This window comes from Apium graveolens, chromosome 10, assembly GCF_009905375.1.
Source record: "Apium graveolens cultivar Ventura chromosome 10, ASM990537v1, whole genome shotgun sequence".
NCBI classification, from domain to species: domain Eukaryota; kingdom Viridiplantae; phylum Streptophyta; class Magnoliopsida; order Apiales; family Apiaceae; genus Apium; species Apium graveolens.
Window position 1 is genome coordinate 190,058,405 of NC_133656.1, and position 18,720 is coordinate 190,077,124.

General features: G+C 33.5%; 1 protein-coding gene across 1 annotated transcript; it reads left to right on the forward strand.

Moving 5' to 3' along the window:
• Window positions 1-386: 386 nt before the first annotated feature.
• Window positions 387-1,148, forward strand: LOC141691492 (uncharacterized). Its single transcript, XM_074496228.1, has 2 exons — window positions 387-789; window positions 907-1,148. The coding sequence occupies exons 1-2, from the start codon at window positions 387-389 to the stop codon at window positions 1,146-1,148; spliced, it is 645 nt and encodes a 214-aa protein (XP_074352329.1).
• Window positions 1,149-18,720: the final 17,572 nt, after the last annotated feature.

Below are 18,720 nucleotides of genomic sequence, written 5' to 3' on the forward strand. Positions count from 1 at the left end.
CAAGTGGTATCAGAGCCAAGGTTACGTTCGTGAAAAATGGTGAATATTGTGCAACCTAACATTCCAAAATTCACGTCTACGAATTACGTGATCGGAGTATCCAAATGAAGGTGTTACTCGATTCTCATGATAATTGGGAAATTATCGAAAATGGGTTCAACGAGCCCACTGGTGCATCCGTTGAAGCAACACTTCCAAATGCCGAGAAGACGGCATTAAAGGAGATCCGGAAAAATGATAAAAAGACGTTGTAGACAATTATTCAAGGTGTTGATAAATCAACCTTTGAAAAAAAAGTGCGGCTCCAGGTGCTACGCGGGGATTTCAAAAATTTAAGGATGAAGAATTCTGAAAATATTCATGAATTTGTTACGCGATTGAAAGCCATGACAAATGAGATGAAAAGAAATGGTGAAAGTCTCGACGATGTTCGCGTCATGGAAAAATTACTTTGTTCACAGACAAGAAAATTTGATTATGTTGTTACATCTATCGAGGAGTCAAAAGATCTTTCCATAATTTCAATTGACGAGATCGTAGGTTCTCTTCAAGCCCACGAGCAGCGAATGAACCAATATGATGATGCAAGCTATTTGGAAAAGGTGTTGCAAAGTAAGGTATCCATTGGTGACAGTTCTAGAAGTAGCAGTTCTGTACATGAAAGAGGTGGCTTTAGAGGTGGCTATCGAGGTGGACGAGGACGTGGAAGACAGTCTTTCAATAGAGTCTATGATTCTGAAGGTTATCAACCATATAATCGTGGTCAGAATTTTAGAGGCCGGGAAAGAGGTGGATTTCAATGAGGGGATAAATCTCAATTTCAATGTTATAATTATAATAAATTTGGTCACTTCAGTTATGAGTATAGATAACTAAAAGTGGAAGAAAGGAGTCACTTTGTTACAGCAAAAGAAGATAAAGATGTTGGTTCTGCTATATTTCTCACTTACAAGGGAGGCAAGGATGGCAAGAAGAATGTTTGGTATCTTGATTCTTGTGTGAGCAATCACATGTCTGGCCACAAGGATTTATTTACGGAGATAGACGAGACAGTCACAGGAGAAGTTACTTTTGGTGATTTTTCAAAAATTCCGGTCAAAAGGAAAGGTACAATTACGATTGTGACAAAGAATGGTGAGAAAATGTGATGCCCTCCAAATCTGGGTCAGAAGTTCGGGGTTCACAACACATACAATATATAAATCTGTATATGAAATATTATATACAATGACCCTTATTTACACAATCACGGATCGTAACATTTTAAAGTATGAAAACAAGCCACAACCTAAACTTTTATTACATCGTACCAAATCCCAACTAGTTTAACTTACAACTGATAATGAAATCATTCTTACAAACTTGCATAACTCAACTACAACATAAAGCTCCTTTTAGCTCGATCCAACTCAACCTAGAATCCTTACTCGCACACTGGACTGGGAATCCTCGTTACCAATAATTTCCTTTTGAACTGTAGAATAACATAAACAGATTCGCAAGAGTGAGCTAACCAGGTCAACAAGTCATAATAGCAATAACTGAGATTAGATAATGATCAATTGAAATGATTCAGATGAATCAAGTTTCTTGTTAAGCAATATTAGAAATGGATATTCATTTTAAGTTTTAAAAACCAAGGTTAGGATGCTGATCAGTCACGCACTAACCCTGAGCAAGACACACAACTCTGCTCTCTATACTGGTTCTAAGGCACACATTGGCCTAATATGACCACCAATCTGGTCTGACCACGAATCTAGTCAACATTTAGAAAACTATCCAATTCTATAACAATTCAATAAGATAAACATTGTAATTCAATAAAACAGAATCATAATTAACATTGATAAAACATTTATCTCAGAGCATAAAAAATTCATGGCTATCACCAGGGTATGTCAATGTATGTACGAAGAATGGCTTCAAGCCCGTAGAAGAATTAGATAATAGATGAACAATGGTTCAATGATTATACAAGGTTTAGTTCTTTTAACGTTACAAGGGATTATAGAATATATAAGTTTCTGTATGTTTAAGCAATTATGTTCCAGTGTTTGGTGTATGATATATATATATATATATTTGTGGAGCAGTATCATATTTTTATGGTTTAATATCTGGGAAATCAATAATCGAGGGTTTACAAAGAATAAGGCTTATAGCTCAAAGATCAATTGAGGTGATCAGGGTTCAGGTTAAATAATTCAAAGCACTTGCAATATAAAAAAATTTTATTCAGAGTACTTGCAATAAACTTCAAGAAGGTTAAAGAAATACTTGCCTTACCACCAATGATTTCCAACTTCACTTGCACTCGTATAACATTTTACTCAACAACCACTTGTCTTATTTTTTCTATGCCTCGCTTCCACTCACTGATCGCTTGCTTTCTTATTCTACGCTTTAGTTCTATTTACAGATCACTTACTTTCTTTTTCTATGCCTCATTTAATCTGCTAGGCATCACAAATACCTATCAATACTCAATCCCATATTATTATAATCGTCACATAGACGTCATAAACTTTTATCTACCCTTCGTTTCACACAAATCCGACGTACGGATTGAAAGTTATGACTTAAATCGTCAAATAATGAACACATAGGCATATAACACATCGATCAGATGACACATAGCATGCAAGGTATTTGATAGAAATAATTATTCAAAAAAAGTTTGGGGTCAAAATGATGTTTCAGACATTTAATAAGAATTTTTGAACATTTTCCGGAATTTAAACGTATAAAAGTATCATTTTATAATTAAATAACGCCTTTGTAGATAGATACAAGGATTCGATGATATCGGAGGACCAGTTTCATGAAAGAAAAACATTTTATAGTTCTGTGTGACAAAAGTTCGAATACCCGAATATGGCTTTAAAATCATTTAATAATAAATTTCGAGTCTCGACTGTAACGTCTGGGAAAAATACGTCTGTATTATATCATAATTATAATAAATTATGTGTGTTAATGTGTCATTTATGTGTAAATTAGCTGTAAAACCCTAATTGCTATGTGTTACGTGCTTCTGTGTCGTCCAAGTATTTTTAAGGTATTTTTCAGATATTTTATTTTGCATTTATAACTTTCATATCAAGAGTTATACGACCCGAATCATGATTTTATAGCTGATATTTCAAATAAAATAATGGGCCTTATTTTTCATCAAACGGCTTTTACCATCGCATTATTCTGAACATCTAGGTATTTTACAAATTTTCTCGTTTCGCGAAAAATGACTTTTCTGGGCCCCATTGGGTGTTAAAAGCCCTACAAAAATTACATTATTATTTTTATAAAATTATAGGACTTTCAATGATACTATTTCTTTGTCTTTTTGCATTATTCACAATTTTTGGGAAATTTTGACATATATATTGTATATATAAAATATTTATAAATTAAATGTTAATACTCAAAAATTATAAATTTAGGGGCTTATAAATTTTAAAAGAGGTAGAATTAGGGCCTTAATTTTAGTTAAGAGTATTATTTTACCTACTATAAATAGCTAATTTTTATTTTTATTATCATTAATTACTTACAAAATTCTGCAAAATTTCTGGAAATTCTCTGAAGAACAAAGTCGGGTCGGAATTCGGGTCAGGAATCAACCAGTGATTTTGAGCGTTTCTGAACACCAAATCGTATCATGTAAGTACTCAAATGGTTTTAAGCTGTTCTTTCGGTTTATGCAATCAATTTCATGTTCTGAAGTCTAGATTTTCAATTTTAATTCATAGGGTTTATACCCAATTTGGTACTTTTTGATTCTGGGGTCATCCGATGAAATTGTTGTTATGTATATATAGCTTTGTTTGATGTTTCCTGATCAATTCTTGCTATTTAATTTTACAAACGATTGTTTTAATTGATAGTTCGATATCTAGGGTTTATGTAAAATTTTGTTTGATCGTATTTGAATTTAGAGATAACTGAGGTTCTGTAGAGTATGTGGCTTTGATTGTACATGTTATGAGCTTTATTTTGACAAAGAGAACGTGCAGTTTGGTGTACGATGTAGGCAAACCGGATTTTGGCCGGAATTTAAGTCGGTTGTGACCGAAATCCTGTTTCTTTGAGTTTTGGCCGGAAAATACGACTCAGGAATCATGTATGGTTGTGGATGGTAGCATGATGTTGCTGTGTTGATGTTGAGTAAAAACCCTTTTAAAAGCAGTCCAAACCATCCCTGTAATGACCTGAATTGAAAGTGGCCGGAAAATTTTCCGGTGACCGGATTATCACCGGATTCTGGGTTCTTGGTGACCCATTTACTCGAATTCAAACCCAGTTTAAAACCCAGTTTTGATCTGTTTTTGTCAGAAGCCATTTTCTGACAACTGTTTCTGTTTTTTTTTATTATTAATTTTTAAAATCAGTTTTATTTATTTTATAAATTGATTAATTATTTAATTAATTAATTGATTTTTATCATAAATAATTCTGAAATATTTTCTAAAAATCAGATTTAATTATTTTCTTAATTATTTATTATTTATTTATTATTTGATAATTATTTAAAAATGATTAATTATTTTGATAATTAATTAAATAATTTTCAATAAATCATAATAAATTCATTTTAATTCTAAAAAAATTATAGAAACATCATTTTCAGTTCTGATTTTTCTTAAATAATTATTTAAAAATTATTTTAGGGTTTAAAAAATAGTAATAATTATTCATATTGAATAATAAATTAATTTATCTGTATTTAATTGATATAAGTTAGACCGTTAGTCCGATTCGAGCGAAACGAAAGCCCTTAGACTTAGAAAAATCAATTAATTTCTTCTATAAATTAGTTGACCTTTGTTATCTATTTAATTATAAGACGAATCGCGTGCCGAGACGAGTCCGATAAATCCTAAAAAATAGGAAACGAGTCAGATAATGATCAGTTAAGCGATCAGCGAGTCGATTTTAATTCTAAAAATTATTTTTAACAATCAAAATAATTATGTGGCTTATGTGCTTATGTGTATTATGTGGTTAATCGAGTCTTTCTTGTTAATAAATAATAAGCGAGTCAATAATAAGCGCATGGGTAGGCAATATGAACGATGTAAAGTCGGTTCAAGACGCAATTGAAGTACGAAATAACTGAAGCAGTCTATTTCTCTAACAGAAGCTAAGCCAACAAGGCAGATTGAGTCGGTGCTAGACGAATGTGACATATTTGAAGCGAGTCGCGCAGAAGGCAAGTTTTTCACCTATTCTACTTTTAGAATAATAATATTTCTTCAGATTCATATCATGCTTGCACTCTTTTGATTCTTATTCATATACACTGATACACACTTGTTATTCTCTTGTTCATATTTCATTTAAATTCTTGATTTCTTCTTTTCTTTGAATTCCTTATTCATATTCCAATTGTTACTCACACATATTGGTATATTCTGGTGATTAGAATGTATTAAAGCATACCGATTGTTCCGGTTGCTACTTTATGGATTTGATAGTGATATTTTGGGGATTAGGTTTTACTTAATCCTAAGGACCGGGACATAACCGGATCCTTGAGATGGGTCTAGTGCCTGGGTGCCTGACTGGATCTATATAGTGAGATATAGATCTGCAATGTATCATGGCTGATCATCAGGGTATAGATGCGAACTTGTGTCCAGTTTAGTTTATTTGTATTCGCCAGCAGTGGCCTTCTTTCTATTCTCAGGGGGTTATATCTTTGCAGATGTACCCAGATTACCGATTTATTTAAACTGCTTAATATTGTTTATATTTTACGGACTTGTTGAGCAATTTTTGGCTCACCCCCTTTTTGTTGTTATTTACCTTATTGTTTTCAGTTAAGAAGGAATATGAAACCCATCAGGACTCGAGTGGTAAAGAAGCGGGTCAAGTCTCGGGATCCTCTCATATCCAAGGTGTTGATCCCAATCCAGGAAGAAAGCTTTGAGTTGCCCAAGCAGGTGGAGTGTAGATAGTTAGTGTGTGTTTGAATAAAAGATGAAATTAGTTTAAAACTGGTTAGACAATGGTTTGTAATAAAGAGAGTTTGTGAGATGTTAAATTTGGTTTGTAATAAAGTAGTTAGTTGTTCTTGTTTTCATACTTCAACCTAAAAAGATCCTGGTTAGTGTTAAAGGGGTTTAGATATATTTTATTATTATTGTTATTCAGATTGTACAGATTTGGTGATTAGCTAGTAACCCCCAGACTTATACCCCGAGTCTGGAGGGCATTACATCGACTATAATTTAGAAGAATATTTTAAAGCTCGAAACTATTTTTTGGAATTTTTAAATCAAAAGGAATAATTAAATCAAATTAAATAATCAATTAAAAATAATTAATAATTAATTAATTAATTAATCAATTAATATTTAAATTAATTGACCAATTAAATAATTAATTATTAACTAAAATTAATTAATTAAATAATTAAAATTTATTTTTGAATTTATAAATAAATAAATTTATTTTTTGGAATTATAATTGGATCTTTGGATTAAATTTTAAAACTATTTTATAGAAACAAATTTTGATATTGGGATTTGGGAAAAATGGATCAAACAGAAAGGGTTTGGGGGCAGACAACCGGAGTCCGGCCGGAACTCGACCGGAGTCTGGGTTCAACCCCAGAAACCGGCGAGTTTCGCCGTTTCCGATGACTCACGCGAGTGGCAGGAACCGTACGGTTCGAGCCGTATTTCGTCCCAACATAATTCTGGTGAACCCATGAGTTTAAACCCAACAACCACACTTGCAAACAGGTCGTAGTTTGTCTTTTCTGGCAAAAAAAGCATTAACGCCGGCGATGAAACTGAAGAATCCGACCAACTATGATTATTTCAATTAACAATACCACGAACAAATTATTAACATATATTGAATCCTCTAAACATGATCTACATGATGGTATCTTCAGAATCATCCCAGATTAATTAAATAAAGAGTTCCTAAAATCAATTAAGAACATTCAACTTTCGAATATAAACCCTAATTTTAAATTCTAGATTCAAACCCAAATTTCTTTATGTTATGGAACTCAAAATTCAACATATAATATACCAAATTGACCAGAATTTCATGATCTACAACATGCAATCATCAAAACACATAAACAACTTCAAAATCAAAAAGTCATAATTAAATTCGAATTTAAATAAAAATATAGAAAAATACCACTTGAATCTGCAGTCGAATAGATTGAAGAACTTGATTCTACTTATCACGAGCTTTGATTCGACTACTTGCACGCCAAAATCGGAGTTCGATAACGCCTTCGAATCCTCGTTTGATTATGAAGAACACGATGAATTTTAGGGTTTTTCTCTGAAAATTATATAATTTTACTGTTTGTTTTTGTGTATATGTATAAAATAAGATACTGTATTGGCTATTTATATTTACGGTATATTAATACCCCGTTGGACAATATCGGATATAAAAATAGAATACTTAATCTTTAAGTATTAATAAAACTTATCCAATTCGGTACCGGTTTTAGGATAATTATCAAAACCGGGCTTTTTATAAATATAGTCGTGGTCTCAGCGCTTTGGTTACACAAATTATGAGAAAATGATATAATAGTTTAATCATAATATCCAGTTTCTCGAAAGTACGAGTTTTATCGATTACCGAAACGAAAATTGTATCGCAAAATTTGCGTCGGGAATCGCACAAGTAAAACCGTACTCCGGATCGAAAAAGTCAAAATACGGAAAATGCTCGGAATAATCAAATTAGGTTAGAAAGGAGTTTTCCCGAGACTTCCGAGAAATCCGGGTATTAAAAATGTAAAAATGATTGAAGTTGGACGATTCCCGATTATTCAACATAATTTATAATTAATCTGAAAAATAATTTATTAAATCCATAAATCCTTTATATAATCATATAACAACATATAAATTAATATCAAAATATCAAAAATACCTATACTTTATTTTAGAGATAAAAAATTAAAATTCTCAAATTTTACCACATATAAACATCCAAACACAGATACCAATTAACAGATAATTCACCAAAAATTTATATAATAATCATATAATTTTTATTTATTAACAAAAATAATTACACGTCATATCCCGGATATTACATCCTTCCCCCTTAAAAGGATTTTATCCTTGGAATCTCCTAAGCAAACAGATGAAGGTACTTTTCACGCATATCACTTTCTAATTCCCAGGTGTTCTTCAACCTTTGGGTTTCTCCATAATACTCTTACTAAATTTACAACTTTGTTTCTCAACACTTTCTCTCTTTTCTCTAGAATCTCTATCAGATTCTCAATATATGACAAATCTGCCTAAAGTTCTATCGGCCCGTACTCTATTACATGCCTAGAATCTAGGCTATACTTCTTAAGCATTGATACGTGAAAGACATTATGAATGTGCTTCATATGTGGGGGTAACGCCAATTTCTTTGCTACTTCGCTGAAACGCTTAAAAATTTCAAAAGGTCCAACGTATCTAGGACTCGGCTTTCCCTTCTTTCCGAATCTAGATAATCCTTTCAACGGTGACAATTTTAACAATACTAAATCTCCATCTTTAAATTCTATATCCTTTCTGGATTGATCTGCATATTTCGTTTGATGATCCTGTGCTGCAATTGACCCTTTCTGAATGACTTTGACCACTTCTTTTGTTTGTTGCACCAACTCTGGTCCAAGTATCTTACATTCTCCAACTTCATCCCAATATACTGGTGATCGACATTTGCGTCCATAAAGAGCTTCATAGGGAGGCATTCCGATACTGACGTGATAACTGTTGTTATAAGCAAAGTCTACTAAGGAAAAATATTCATCCCAATTTCCATTAAAATCAATAGCGCACACACGTAACATTTCTTTAATAGTCTGGATCATTCTTTCACTTTGGTCGTCCATTTATGGATGATAAGCTGTACTCATATTCAACTTGGTTCCCAAACATTCCTCAAAACTTCTCCAAAATCTTGAATTGAACCGTGGATCTTCGGTCAGATACAATAAACACAGGGACTTCATGACGAACTACTGTTTCCTTCAAATACATGTGAACCAATTTGTCCAAGGAAAACCTTTCATTTATAGGTAGAAAATAAGCTGACGTGGTTAGTCTGTCTACTATAACCCAAATAGCGTCTTGATTCACTTTTATCCTTGGTAATCCGGCTATAAAATCTATAGCAATGTGCTCCCACTTCCACTCTGGAATCTCTAACGGTTGTAACAATCCACTTGGTCTTTGATGCTCTGCTTTAATTCTTTGACAAGTATTAAACCTATTGACCCTTTCTTAAATCTCTCTTTTTCATGTCTGGCCACCAATAATTCTCCTTTAAATCCCTGTACATCTTGGTACTCCCAGGATGGATTGAATACCTTGAATTGTGAGATTCTTGTAGAATCTCATTCTTTAATTCTGTCACGGGTGGAATCCAAATTGTGGAAGAAAATCTGAGAATACCTTGATCATTCTTCTGAGTGAATAACTCTTCTCCTACCAATCTGTTAAAATCCTGATTCATTATCTCCTCTTGATATCTCTTTATTTTCTCTAACAACTCGGGCTGAAAGATCATACTATACCTCTTTATTTCATTTGGCTTACAGATTCTGACTTCCAATTCCAACTTCTGAAATTCCTTATAAAACTCTTTTGGTACAGTTAACACATCACTCTCTCCTTCCTGCTTATCGCGCTGCCACTACATTTGCTTTTCCTGGGTAATAGTTAATCGCACAATCATAGTCCTTGATCAACTCCAACCATCTTCCTTGTCTCATATTAAGTTTGTTTTGTTTAAATATATATTGTAAACTCTTATGGTCCGTACAAATCTCACATCTTTCTCAATATAAATAATATCTCCAAATATTCAAGGAGAATACTAGTGCTGCCAATTCCAAGTCATGGGTAGGATAATTCTGCTCACGAGGTTTCAGCTGTCTAGACACATATGCAATAACTTTATCATGTTGCATTAGAACACAACCTACTCCCTTATAAGAAGCATCACTATAAATTACAACCTCTCTTTGATCGTTTAGAAGTGATAAAACAGGTGTTTGATCAACCTCTTCTTTAACTCCTGAAAATTGCCTCCACACTTTTCGTTCTATATAAACTTCTCACTTTTCCTGGTAAGCTTCGTCAAAGGTGTTGCAATTTTCGAGAAATCTTGAACAAATTTTCGATAATATCCTTCCAATACTAAGAAACTTCTTACTTCTGTTGGTGTTTTTGGTCTCCCCCAATTGATAATAGCTTCAATCTTCATTGGATCCACTTTGATTCCTTCGTTACTAACTATATATCTTAAGAAATAAACTTCCTGCAACCAAAACTCACACCTTGAAAACTTTACATACAACTTTTCCCTTCTCACAATTCCCAAGGCTATTCTTAAATGTTCCGCATGGTCCTTATCGACTTTAAATAAATCAAGATATCATATATATACGCGATTACAAACTTATCCAGATTTCCTTAAAGATTCTATTTATTAAGTCCATAAATGTTGTTGGTGTACTGGTTAATCCCAAAAGACATCACTAAGAGTTTATAATGACTGTGCCTAGTTCTGAAAGCTGTCTTCGGTACGTCTTCAGGTTAAATCTTCAACTGGTGATATCCGGATCTCAAATCAATCTTAAAAAATACTCTGCTCCTTTCAACTGATCAAACAAATCATTAATTTGAGGTAATGGATACTTGTTCTTGAGAGTAAGCTTGTTGAGCTCCCGATAGTCGATACATAACCTCATGCTTCCATCTTTCTTCTTAACAAATAACACTGGTACACCTCATAGGGATACACCCGGTCTAGTCACTGCTTTTTCTAATAATCCTTACAATTGCTTTGCCAATTCCTTCATTTCAACTGATTCCCATCTGTACGGAGCCTTAGATACAAGTTTTGTTTCAGGTGCTAAGTTGATTGTAAACTCAATTTCTTTATCTAGAGGAATTCCTGGTAACTCATTTGGAAACACGTCTAGAAACCCATTGATTACTAGAAAATCTTAAAGTTTTGCTGGCTCCTGACTTCTAGTTATCACATAATCTATATAGTGCTCACATCTTTGCCAAAACAACCTTTTAGTTTGAATCATTGTTAAAAACTTCTTTACTTTCCTTTGACATCTAAACAACACCACATTCTCTTCCGGCATCTTCAGACTTAACTTCTTGTTACGACAGTCTATCTGAGCATCATGCTTAGATAGCCAGTCCATTCCTAAAATAACGTCAAATTCTCCTTACTTAAATAGTATTAAATTAGCACAAAACTTAATGACAGAAATCTCAATCTCACATTTGTTACACACTTGGTTAACAGACACACATTTTTGATTTGCTAGTTTTATAGTCATAATCTCACTTATCAATTCAACAGGGTAATTCGACCTATCAACAAAACTTTAAGAGATAAACGATTGAGTTTCTCTCGAATCTACTAATACTTTGCACATCAGGAATTCACAGTAAGCATTCCTGCCATCACATTCGGATTCTGAATAGTATCTGTCACCGACATATCATAAACTCTTGCTCTTGGAGACTCATTCACTATTGAAGTAGATCCCACTATCCTTAGCGCATCACCGACTGGGGCTGGTGATTTACAATCATTGCCACCTGGTTTCCACACTTGAAACATATAAATCCATTGGCAGGAACTTTTCCCACTTGATTCTTGGTAGGTTATTTTTTGCTTGGAAAACTTTTGTAAAGAATAACAGTGTAACAAAATAACTAGAAGGATTCATAATTCCATAAATTAATAGTTGAAAAAGAAAGAATGAGTAATGATTTGAATATGAATGAGACAACCACATTGGTACTTAAGATGGCCAGTCTTCCGTACTATATGGCATACAACACTTGATTAGGTGGTGTCCCACTAGACTCTTCGTCATTCAGACAAAAGGTCACACCATAACACTGCTTGTCTCAGTCAGAAATCAAAACTTGAGGGAAAAAATGATTTTGAAAGGAATCTAACAATCTTCTTTTTCTTATCACCTTATAGAACTTATAATGAGAGAAGTTCATACTTATTCAGGAATTAAGAAGGATATATACTATAATATTGTAAATAAAAGAATGATACTTTTGGCCGCCATCCACATTTTACTTGTATACATCTTCAGTGCTCATTTGATCAATAGATCCCAATCCAAGTCACATAACGACTTCAGAAAGTCCTCTGAACTACCTTCATAAATTGAACACTATAATAGATTCTTACTTATTAAGTCTTGTGTCTTTAGCGTCGTACTTCCATATTTAATATTTTAATAATTTTACCATAATTACGCTCTTACGGGATTTACAATCATAACTTCAAATTTTGTTTATGCGACTTAGAATAACCACTGATCATTCAACATATCGACTCTTTTGCTAATAATGTTATTTCTTTAGAAAAGTTTGAAAATTTACTCAACCTTCTTCGATCATGCTCAGGCATATTTTGAATCAACGAATTCTTTAAACTCTAATAGTCTCAGGAATTGGATGAATAACGTCTTCGCATGTTGATTCTGTTGTTAACAAGATTTACACTCATTTGATGGGAAAATTTGAAACTTCTCCGTAATAGCGGGTCCACCTGGACCTCTGAATTAACAATATTAACTATGGAACAATTATTATTTTAGTAATCTAAATCTTATAACAATAAACTCAAGTAGTAAATTGACAACCAAGTTTTAAAACTTATTTTGTCTAAAGAACTTTTTAGAAATTTTGTTAAGGAAATCTCTTTCAAAAACTTGTTTAAAATTTTAAAAATCGCACATCTGGTCATCATTACCATATGAGTTGATTGTTTTCCTCCTCAATCATAACAAGGTACTAACTCCAGGAAACAATCACATAAGAGTCCATCCACTTTAATATGTATTCTACCCTTTATTGGGTCCATTTTGCCTTCATTAATCGACGAAAACTTCAGTTATCGTTGCATTTTATCTTATTCGTAACTCCACTCCAAAGTTGCCATCTAGTATTATCGGTGATACTCTCATCATCATTTTTGATATCATAAAGTACAATAGGTCTACCTAATTGTCAGAAAGTCTATTCACCAGAACACATAAATCTTCTCTTTAAGCTTTTTCTCACCTTTCTCTATATCTCGGGTACTCATAATATGTTACAGCTCTTGAATCTATCCTCGTAGGTGATGTGGCTCCATAATAAAGATCTCAAACTGATGGTATAGAACAGGGTGTGGGGTAAACTGAGAAGATACACTCGCAACTGAATGTCCCGTAGAAGAAGAATCAACTAGTGGAGGTCCTCGAATAGGTGGTCTCACATCAGGGGGTGGTGGAATAGCTCGAAGGAGTGCAGCTGTCACAACAGGAGATAATACAGCTAATACTGGTGGAAGAACAAGATACGGATCAAATCTAGGTGGGGATGATGGCACTTGATCATGGTCTATTTTACACGCATTCTCAAAATTCAAAATTAGTCGGCTATTCATTTAGTGATTACGGTGGTGACTTAGATGATGAGAAAAGCACTTCGAGATATGCTTTTCATATCGGTTCATGGATAATTTGATGATCTTGAAAGAAGCAACAAACAGTTGCTCTCTCAATATGTGAGGCAGAATATATCACAGCAGCAGCGCGCGTATGTCATGCTATGTGGCTAGGCTACATGTTGGGCAAGTTAAATCTAGTAGAGGAAGGTTTTGTTCAAATTTATGTGGATAATAAATTCGTTATTTCTCTCGCGAAAAATCCAGTGTCACACAGTCGCAGCAAGCACATCAATATTAAATATCATTTTCTTTGCGAACAAGTGAATGATAAAATCGTGGAGTTAGTGTACTGCAATATAGAAGAAAATTTAGTGGATATATTTACAAAGCCGTTGAAGCCGTACGTGTTCCATAAAATAAAAAAGAAGCTTGGAATGCAAAGTCGGATTTGAGGGGGAGTGAGAATTCAAACCCTCTTAATAGTTATGTTGACATATGAAAAATAAAAGGCGGCTTCCCAGAATAAATGAAAGAGTTAAGGTGCAAGTCAGTTTATTTTTAAAAGTAGTTTTAATAATTACTGTTGGACGGCTTGAATTTTGATGTTATAACCGTGTGTAATTAATTCTACATGCATGCATGGTCAAAGAAGTGTTCCTGGAGTCATGTTAGTAAATGATGGTAGGCTCTGAGTGAATGTGAACCAAAAAAGAAGCAGCTGCACAATCTGGTGGAGTCAAACGAGAAGATAGAATAACTCCTAGAATTAAGGTAGGCTATATGTTAGAACTTGAAAATGAAAGGCTTTCCAGGAAACAAGAAATTAAATATTATGTGATGTAAGGCATGACCTGTATCCTAGTGTTAGAATCTATATATAGTGTTTCTCAGTTGTGTAAAATATAAACACAAAAAGTAAGGAGAAAGAAGCCGAAGCTGTAAGAACCCTGATTTTTGTAATATTTTAAAACTTCAGTGAATAGTAACTGGAACTAATTATGTAGTACGTATGGAGTTCATCACAAATACGAATAGTGGAATTTTGGAAATCCGAGATCATATTCTTGTTTATCGAGGAAAATAAGTGAATGTAAAAGCCGTCGGAATTCGAAGATTCACGATTATACTACGTATTTTCATATTCGTAAGGAATGGCATAGAACCGGGAATACTACGTGAAATAAATATTATATCATGGTGTTTCTATGATCAAGAGAAAGGGATAAAATTGGTTAAAGTATTATAAGCAATAAAAGAATTCACTGCGAAATGAAATATTATACGATTAAACTATCGGAATGGAACGACAATCGCGTGTACGATAAATAATCAATGAGAAATAAATTCCATGCAAGTTGGCCATGAAAAACCAAGTTAACTATTAGTTAGGAGATGTAACTAGGGAATTAGAAGCTAACTAGAATAGTTAGTGAAATAGTAAGTGAATAGTGATCGGGAGACAATGAAGTACAAGGCCATACCTCTTCATTTCTACTCATCTAATTTGTCAACCAAGCCATTTTTTTGCTGAATATTATGCCCATATATATACACTATCAAGCACATATTATACACTCACACACTTCAACCAAAAATCAAGCCAACCCCCCCCCCCCCCATCCCCTTTTGCTCTCGGCCTGGTTGTGCAGAAAAGGAGAGAGAGCTCTCTTCTTCACTTCACTTCTCCATCCTTTCCTCTATTATAAATTCTATAAAAATTCACAAAGCTTCCTTACATCCTAGTAAAGGTATTTCTATGATTTCATGGCCAAATAATTAATGGTTTGTGAGAAACAAATTCTTGAAGTTCAAGAACTTTAGGGACTGTTTTGACTAACTTGGTTTCTTGGTTTTGTTTCTTAAGGATCTAGCCCTTCTAAGTGTTTTTCAAGCAAACCAAGCCCTAATCATCTTAGTACCAACCCTCCTAGTGCTCAAGAAGTTATAACTTCCAACTCTTTAAAGTTTTAAGGGTGAGTTTAAGAGTTATTTATGATGTAGTGTCAAGATCCAAGAGTTTGTGTACGTGTAAGGTTGTTTTGCTCATATTCTTGCTAAGTACTTGATTTTTTGAGTTGTGATGCTTGTATGTGATGCTAGATAAAGTATATAAGGTGTATGTGGGTGGATCTTGAGAAGTAAGAAGTGTTGTGTTGGTCATAAGTAGTGATTGTGTCAAGAACAAGTAGTAGAAATAGAATGTGGAGCCTATTGCACTTGGTCTGCCTTCTGCAGTGTATTCGGACATGTAAATATTTGAAATTTGTGAGTCACTGGACATGACTGGGTAGATCTTGATTTTTAGTTTCTTTACATGTGTGGATCGTCATGAGGGGATTTACGGTTTAGAAGTTATGACCGTTTTAGTGTAGAGTGTTCATACGAAAAAGCCAACCGCATATAGGCCACTTGCTTGATAATTTTGAAAGGCTAAAAATGATTTCGAAAATTTGGAAAAATCATGATAATTAAATAATGCAGCAAGGAAGACTGTCCAAAAAGAATTTTAAGAAAATATTAATTTTTCAATTTTATAAAAATGTTTTAGTGAAGCAAATCGATAATCGCGTACTAATTAAGATCGTTGGTTATTGATTTTAGATCGCCAACAAAAGCCCCGAGACCATACCACTCCTAGCACTCGAGGCAAGTTTACAAAACCCTAACACAAATTATCCATGCTATATATACTGTTGTGATATTGATGCCATAATTTACAGTTTGAAAATATATGCTTGTCTGTGATATCAATACATTCCAATTATACGATTGTTTACGAAAACAAACTTCATTTTATAGAGAAATTGAAACGTAATTTTTATATAATACAAGATAGTGGGAGTCAGAGATATTTTTAAATCGATTTAATCCCGGAACAAGCGGGATGCGGAAGATTTTGATTTCAATAAACAAAGTACTTTCGCGTAACATACATATTAAGCGAACAATTGAGATTTGATTTATAACTAAAAGAGATAATCGAATATTCACTCAAGGGATATCGTACTTGATTATTTATTTATAAGTAATACCTAAAGAGTTACTAAAATATCCGGAAAATACTTAAAGAGATATTGAAAAGCTTTTAAATCCATTCAATCTATCTAAAACGTATGTAACCATTCGAAGGGTAATTATAAGATGTCAAATCATGTCTTAAGTATTTAATCAAGATTTTTATCAATTCATTGAACTTTATTGAGAAACATTTTGTACTTAAGGTTTTATCAATTCATCGAACCCTTCTTAAAAATATTATGAGACCATAAATATTTAATATTCCGTACTTCTAAAAAAATCATTTAAAAATAGACATAGTTCCCAAGGATACTTTCTAAATTATTCAAAATTCTCGGAAGAGATCAATCATCTGAAACTTATCAAAACCTTAGGGAACTTAGTCTAGAAGCATAAGAGTTTTGCTTCCTCGCTCAATGAAAAACAAGTGAACAATATATGTAAAACTCTACTACGGATAAGGGTTTGAAAATGATTTTAAACTCAAAACTCCGACAACTCCCAAGGATCAATTGGATTAAAAGCGATGAATAAATTATCTTATTTAAAGGTCAACTCAGAACGATCTATTCCTTCGATAAAGGATTTTATGTGAATGATATAATTGTTTTGGGACTGGAATGTGGCCTACCCGGCACGGAGAGGTATCGGGTAGTGACCAAGCGCGGAGTGGCGTAGTATACAGTTATATTGTCTCTGTGACCATTGACTTTCAGACTTACACAGAAATTGGAAACCATCGTGTAATGTCTTGATAAGCCCAAAGGCGGCTAAGTTCGTATTCCTTCTACTAGTAGAGAAAATTTCGTATTCGGCTGATCACCGGTACGTGGTTTATTCCAGTATAGTCCCTTTCCTCCACTTTGGATTAATTGTTTTGAAACCTAAAGCAGAAGGCCGATAAGGATGAGTTTTAAATAAGGTTGTTGATGAATATATATATCACTTCCATTCGAGAATCTTGGTTCAAGCATCATATTGAGATGTTGAGATGAAATGAGTACGAGTATAAACTGATTAAACTGATACATTTAAAGTTGAGTTTTTCATAAAATTGACAAGCATATAAACTTTTAGAAACCTTGGATATACAATGCTTAATGGTTGTTTTTCCCTAAATTATTATATTTAGATATTGGATATCTATATCTTGCTGAGCATTAGTGCTCACTCTTGCTTTTATAAATATCATATTATAACAGATTACTAGCATGGCCCGAACCAGGATGACTGCCCGCAAGCGGGTAGGGGACGCACGTGAGTACCGTAGACTTTTCGTCCGCCAGCCACCTCAGGTAGACGAATAGAGATAGTTTCCTTTTGAGTACTTGAACCAAGACCATTTGTGACCCGAGCCAGTCTCATGTAGAGCTGTTCTCGGCGTTCACTCTTTTGAGATAATTTCCTTTGGTCTGTAATAACTTAAATACTTTAACGTTAATTTAGTAATGTTTCTGAGCATATAACATGTGTGTGTGTGAGTTTGGTTAAAAGGTCGAGTAATGAGGTAAAAAGAGGATTAATTATTTAATAGATAATATTAAGTGATCGTAACAACCCGAATCCCTGACCTTGAATTTGGGGGTGTTACAGAAGCTCTCCTGGTGTAAGGAAAAAAACCAAGCTGTAGTTTCAAAAATTAAAATACAAGCATGCATTTCTTTTATATATTATTGTGTTTAAGGTTAAAATTTAGTTGAGTAAAACCTGTGGCGCCCTCCAAACCCGGGTCAGAAGTTTGGGGTCCACAACACACACACACACACGCTATATATAAACCTGCTTATAACAATAAATAAGATAATAATAATATGTAGTGACCCTACTTACCTTCATCCATGGATCGCAACAGGTTAAAGTATGCACACAAGCCACAAACACACACTTATATTACAAACGTCCAAATCCCAACTATTCAAACTTACAACTGAATATTTAAACATTTTACAAACTTCCAAAATTAAACTATCACAAAAGTCTTCGGCTAGCTTATTCTGCTCAACCTGGAATCCTAGCTCGCACACTTGATTGGGGATCCTTGCTACCAACATGTTACTTCTTAACTAGAAAAGAACATAAACAGAATCGCACAAATGAGCTAACTAGCTTAGCAAGTCATATTGACAATACTGAGATTAAATGATGATCAAATGAAATGATTTAAGGTATCAAGTTTATGGATAAGCAATGATTAGAATTGGATATTTAATTTCATTTTTAAAA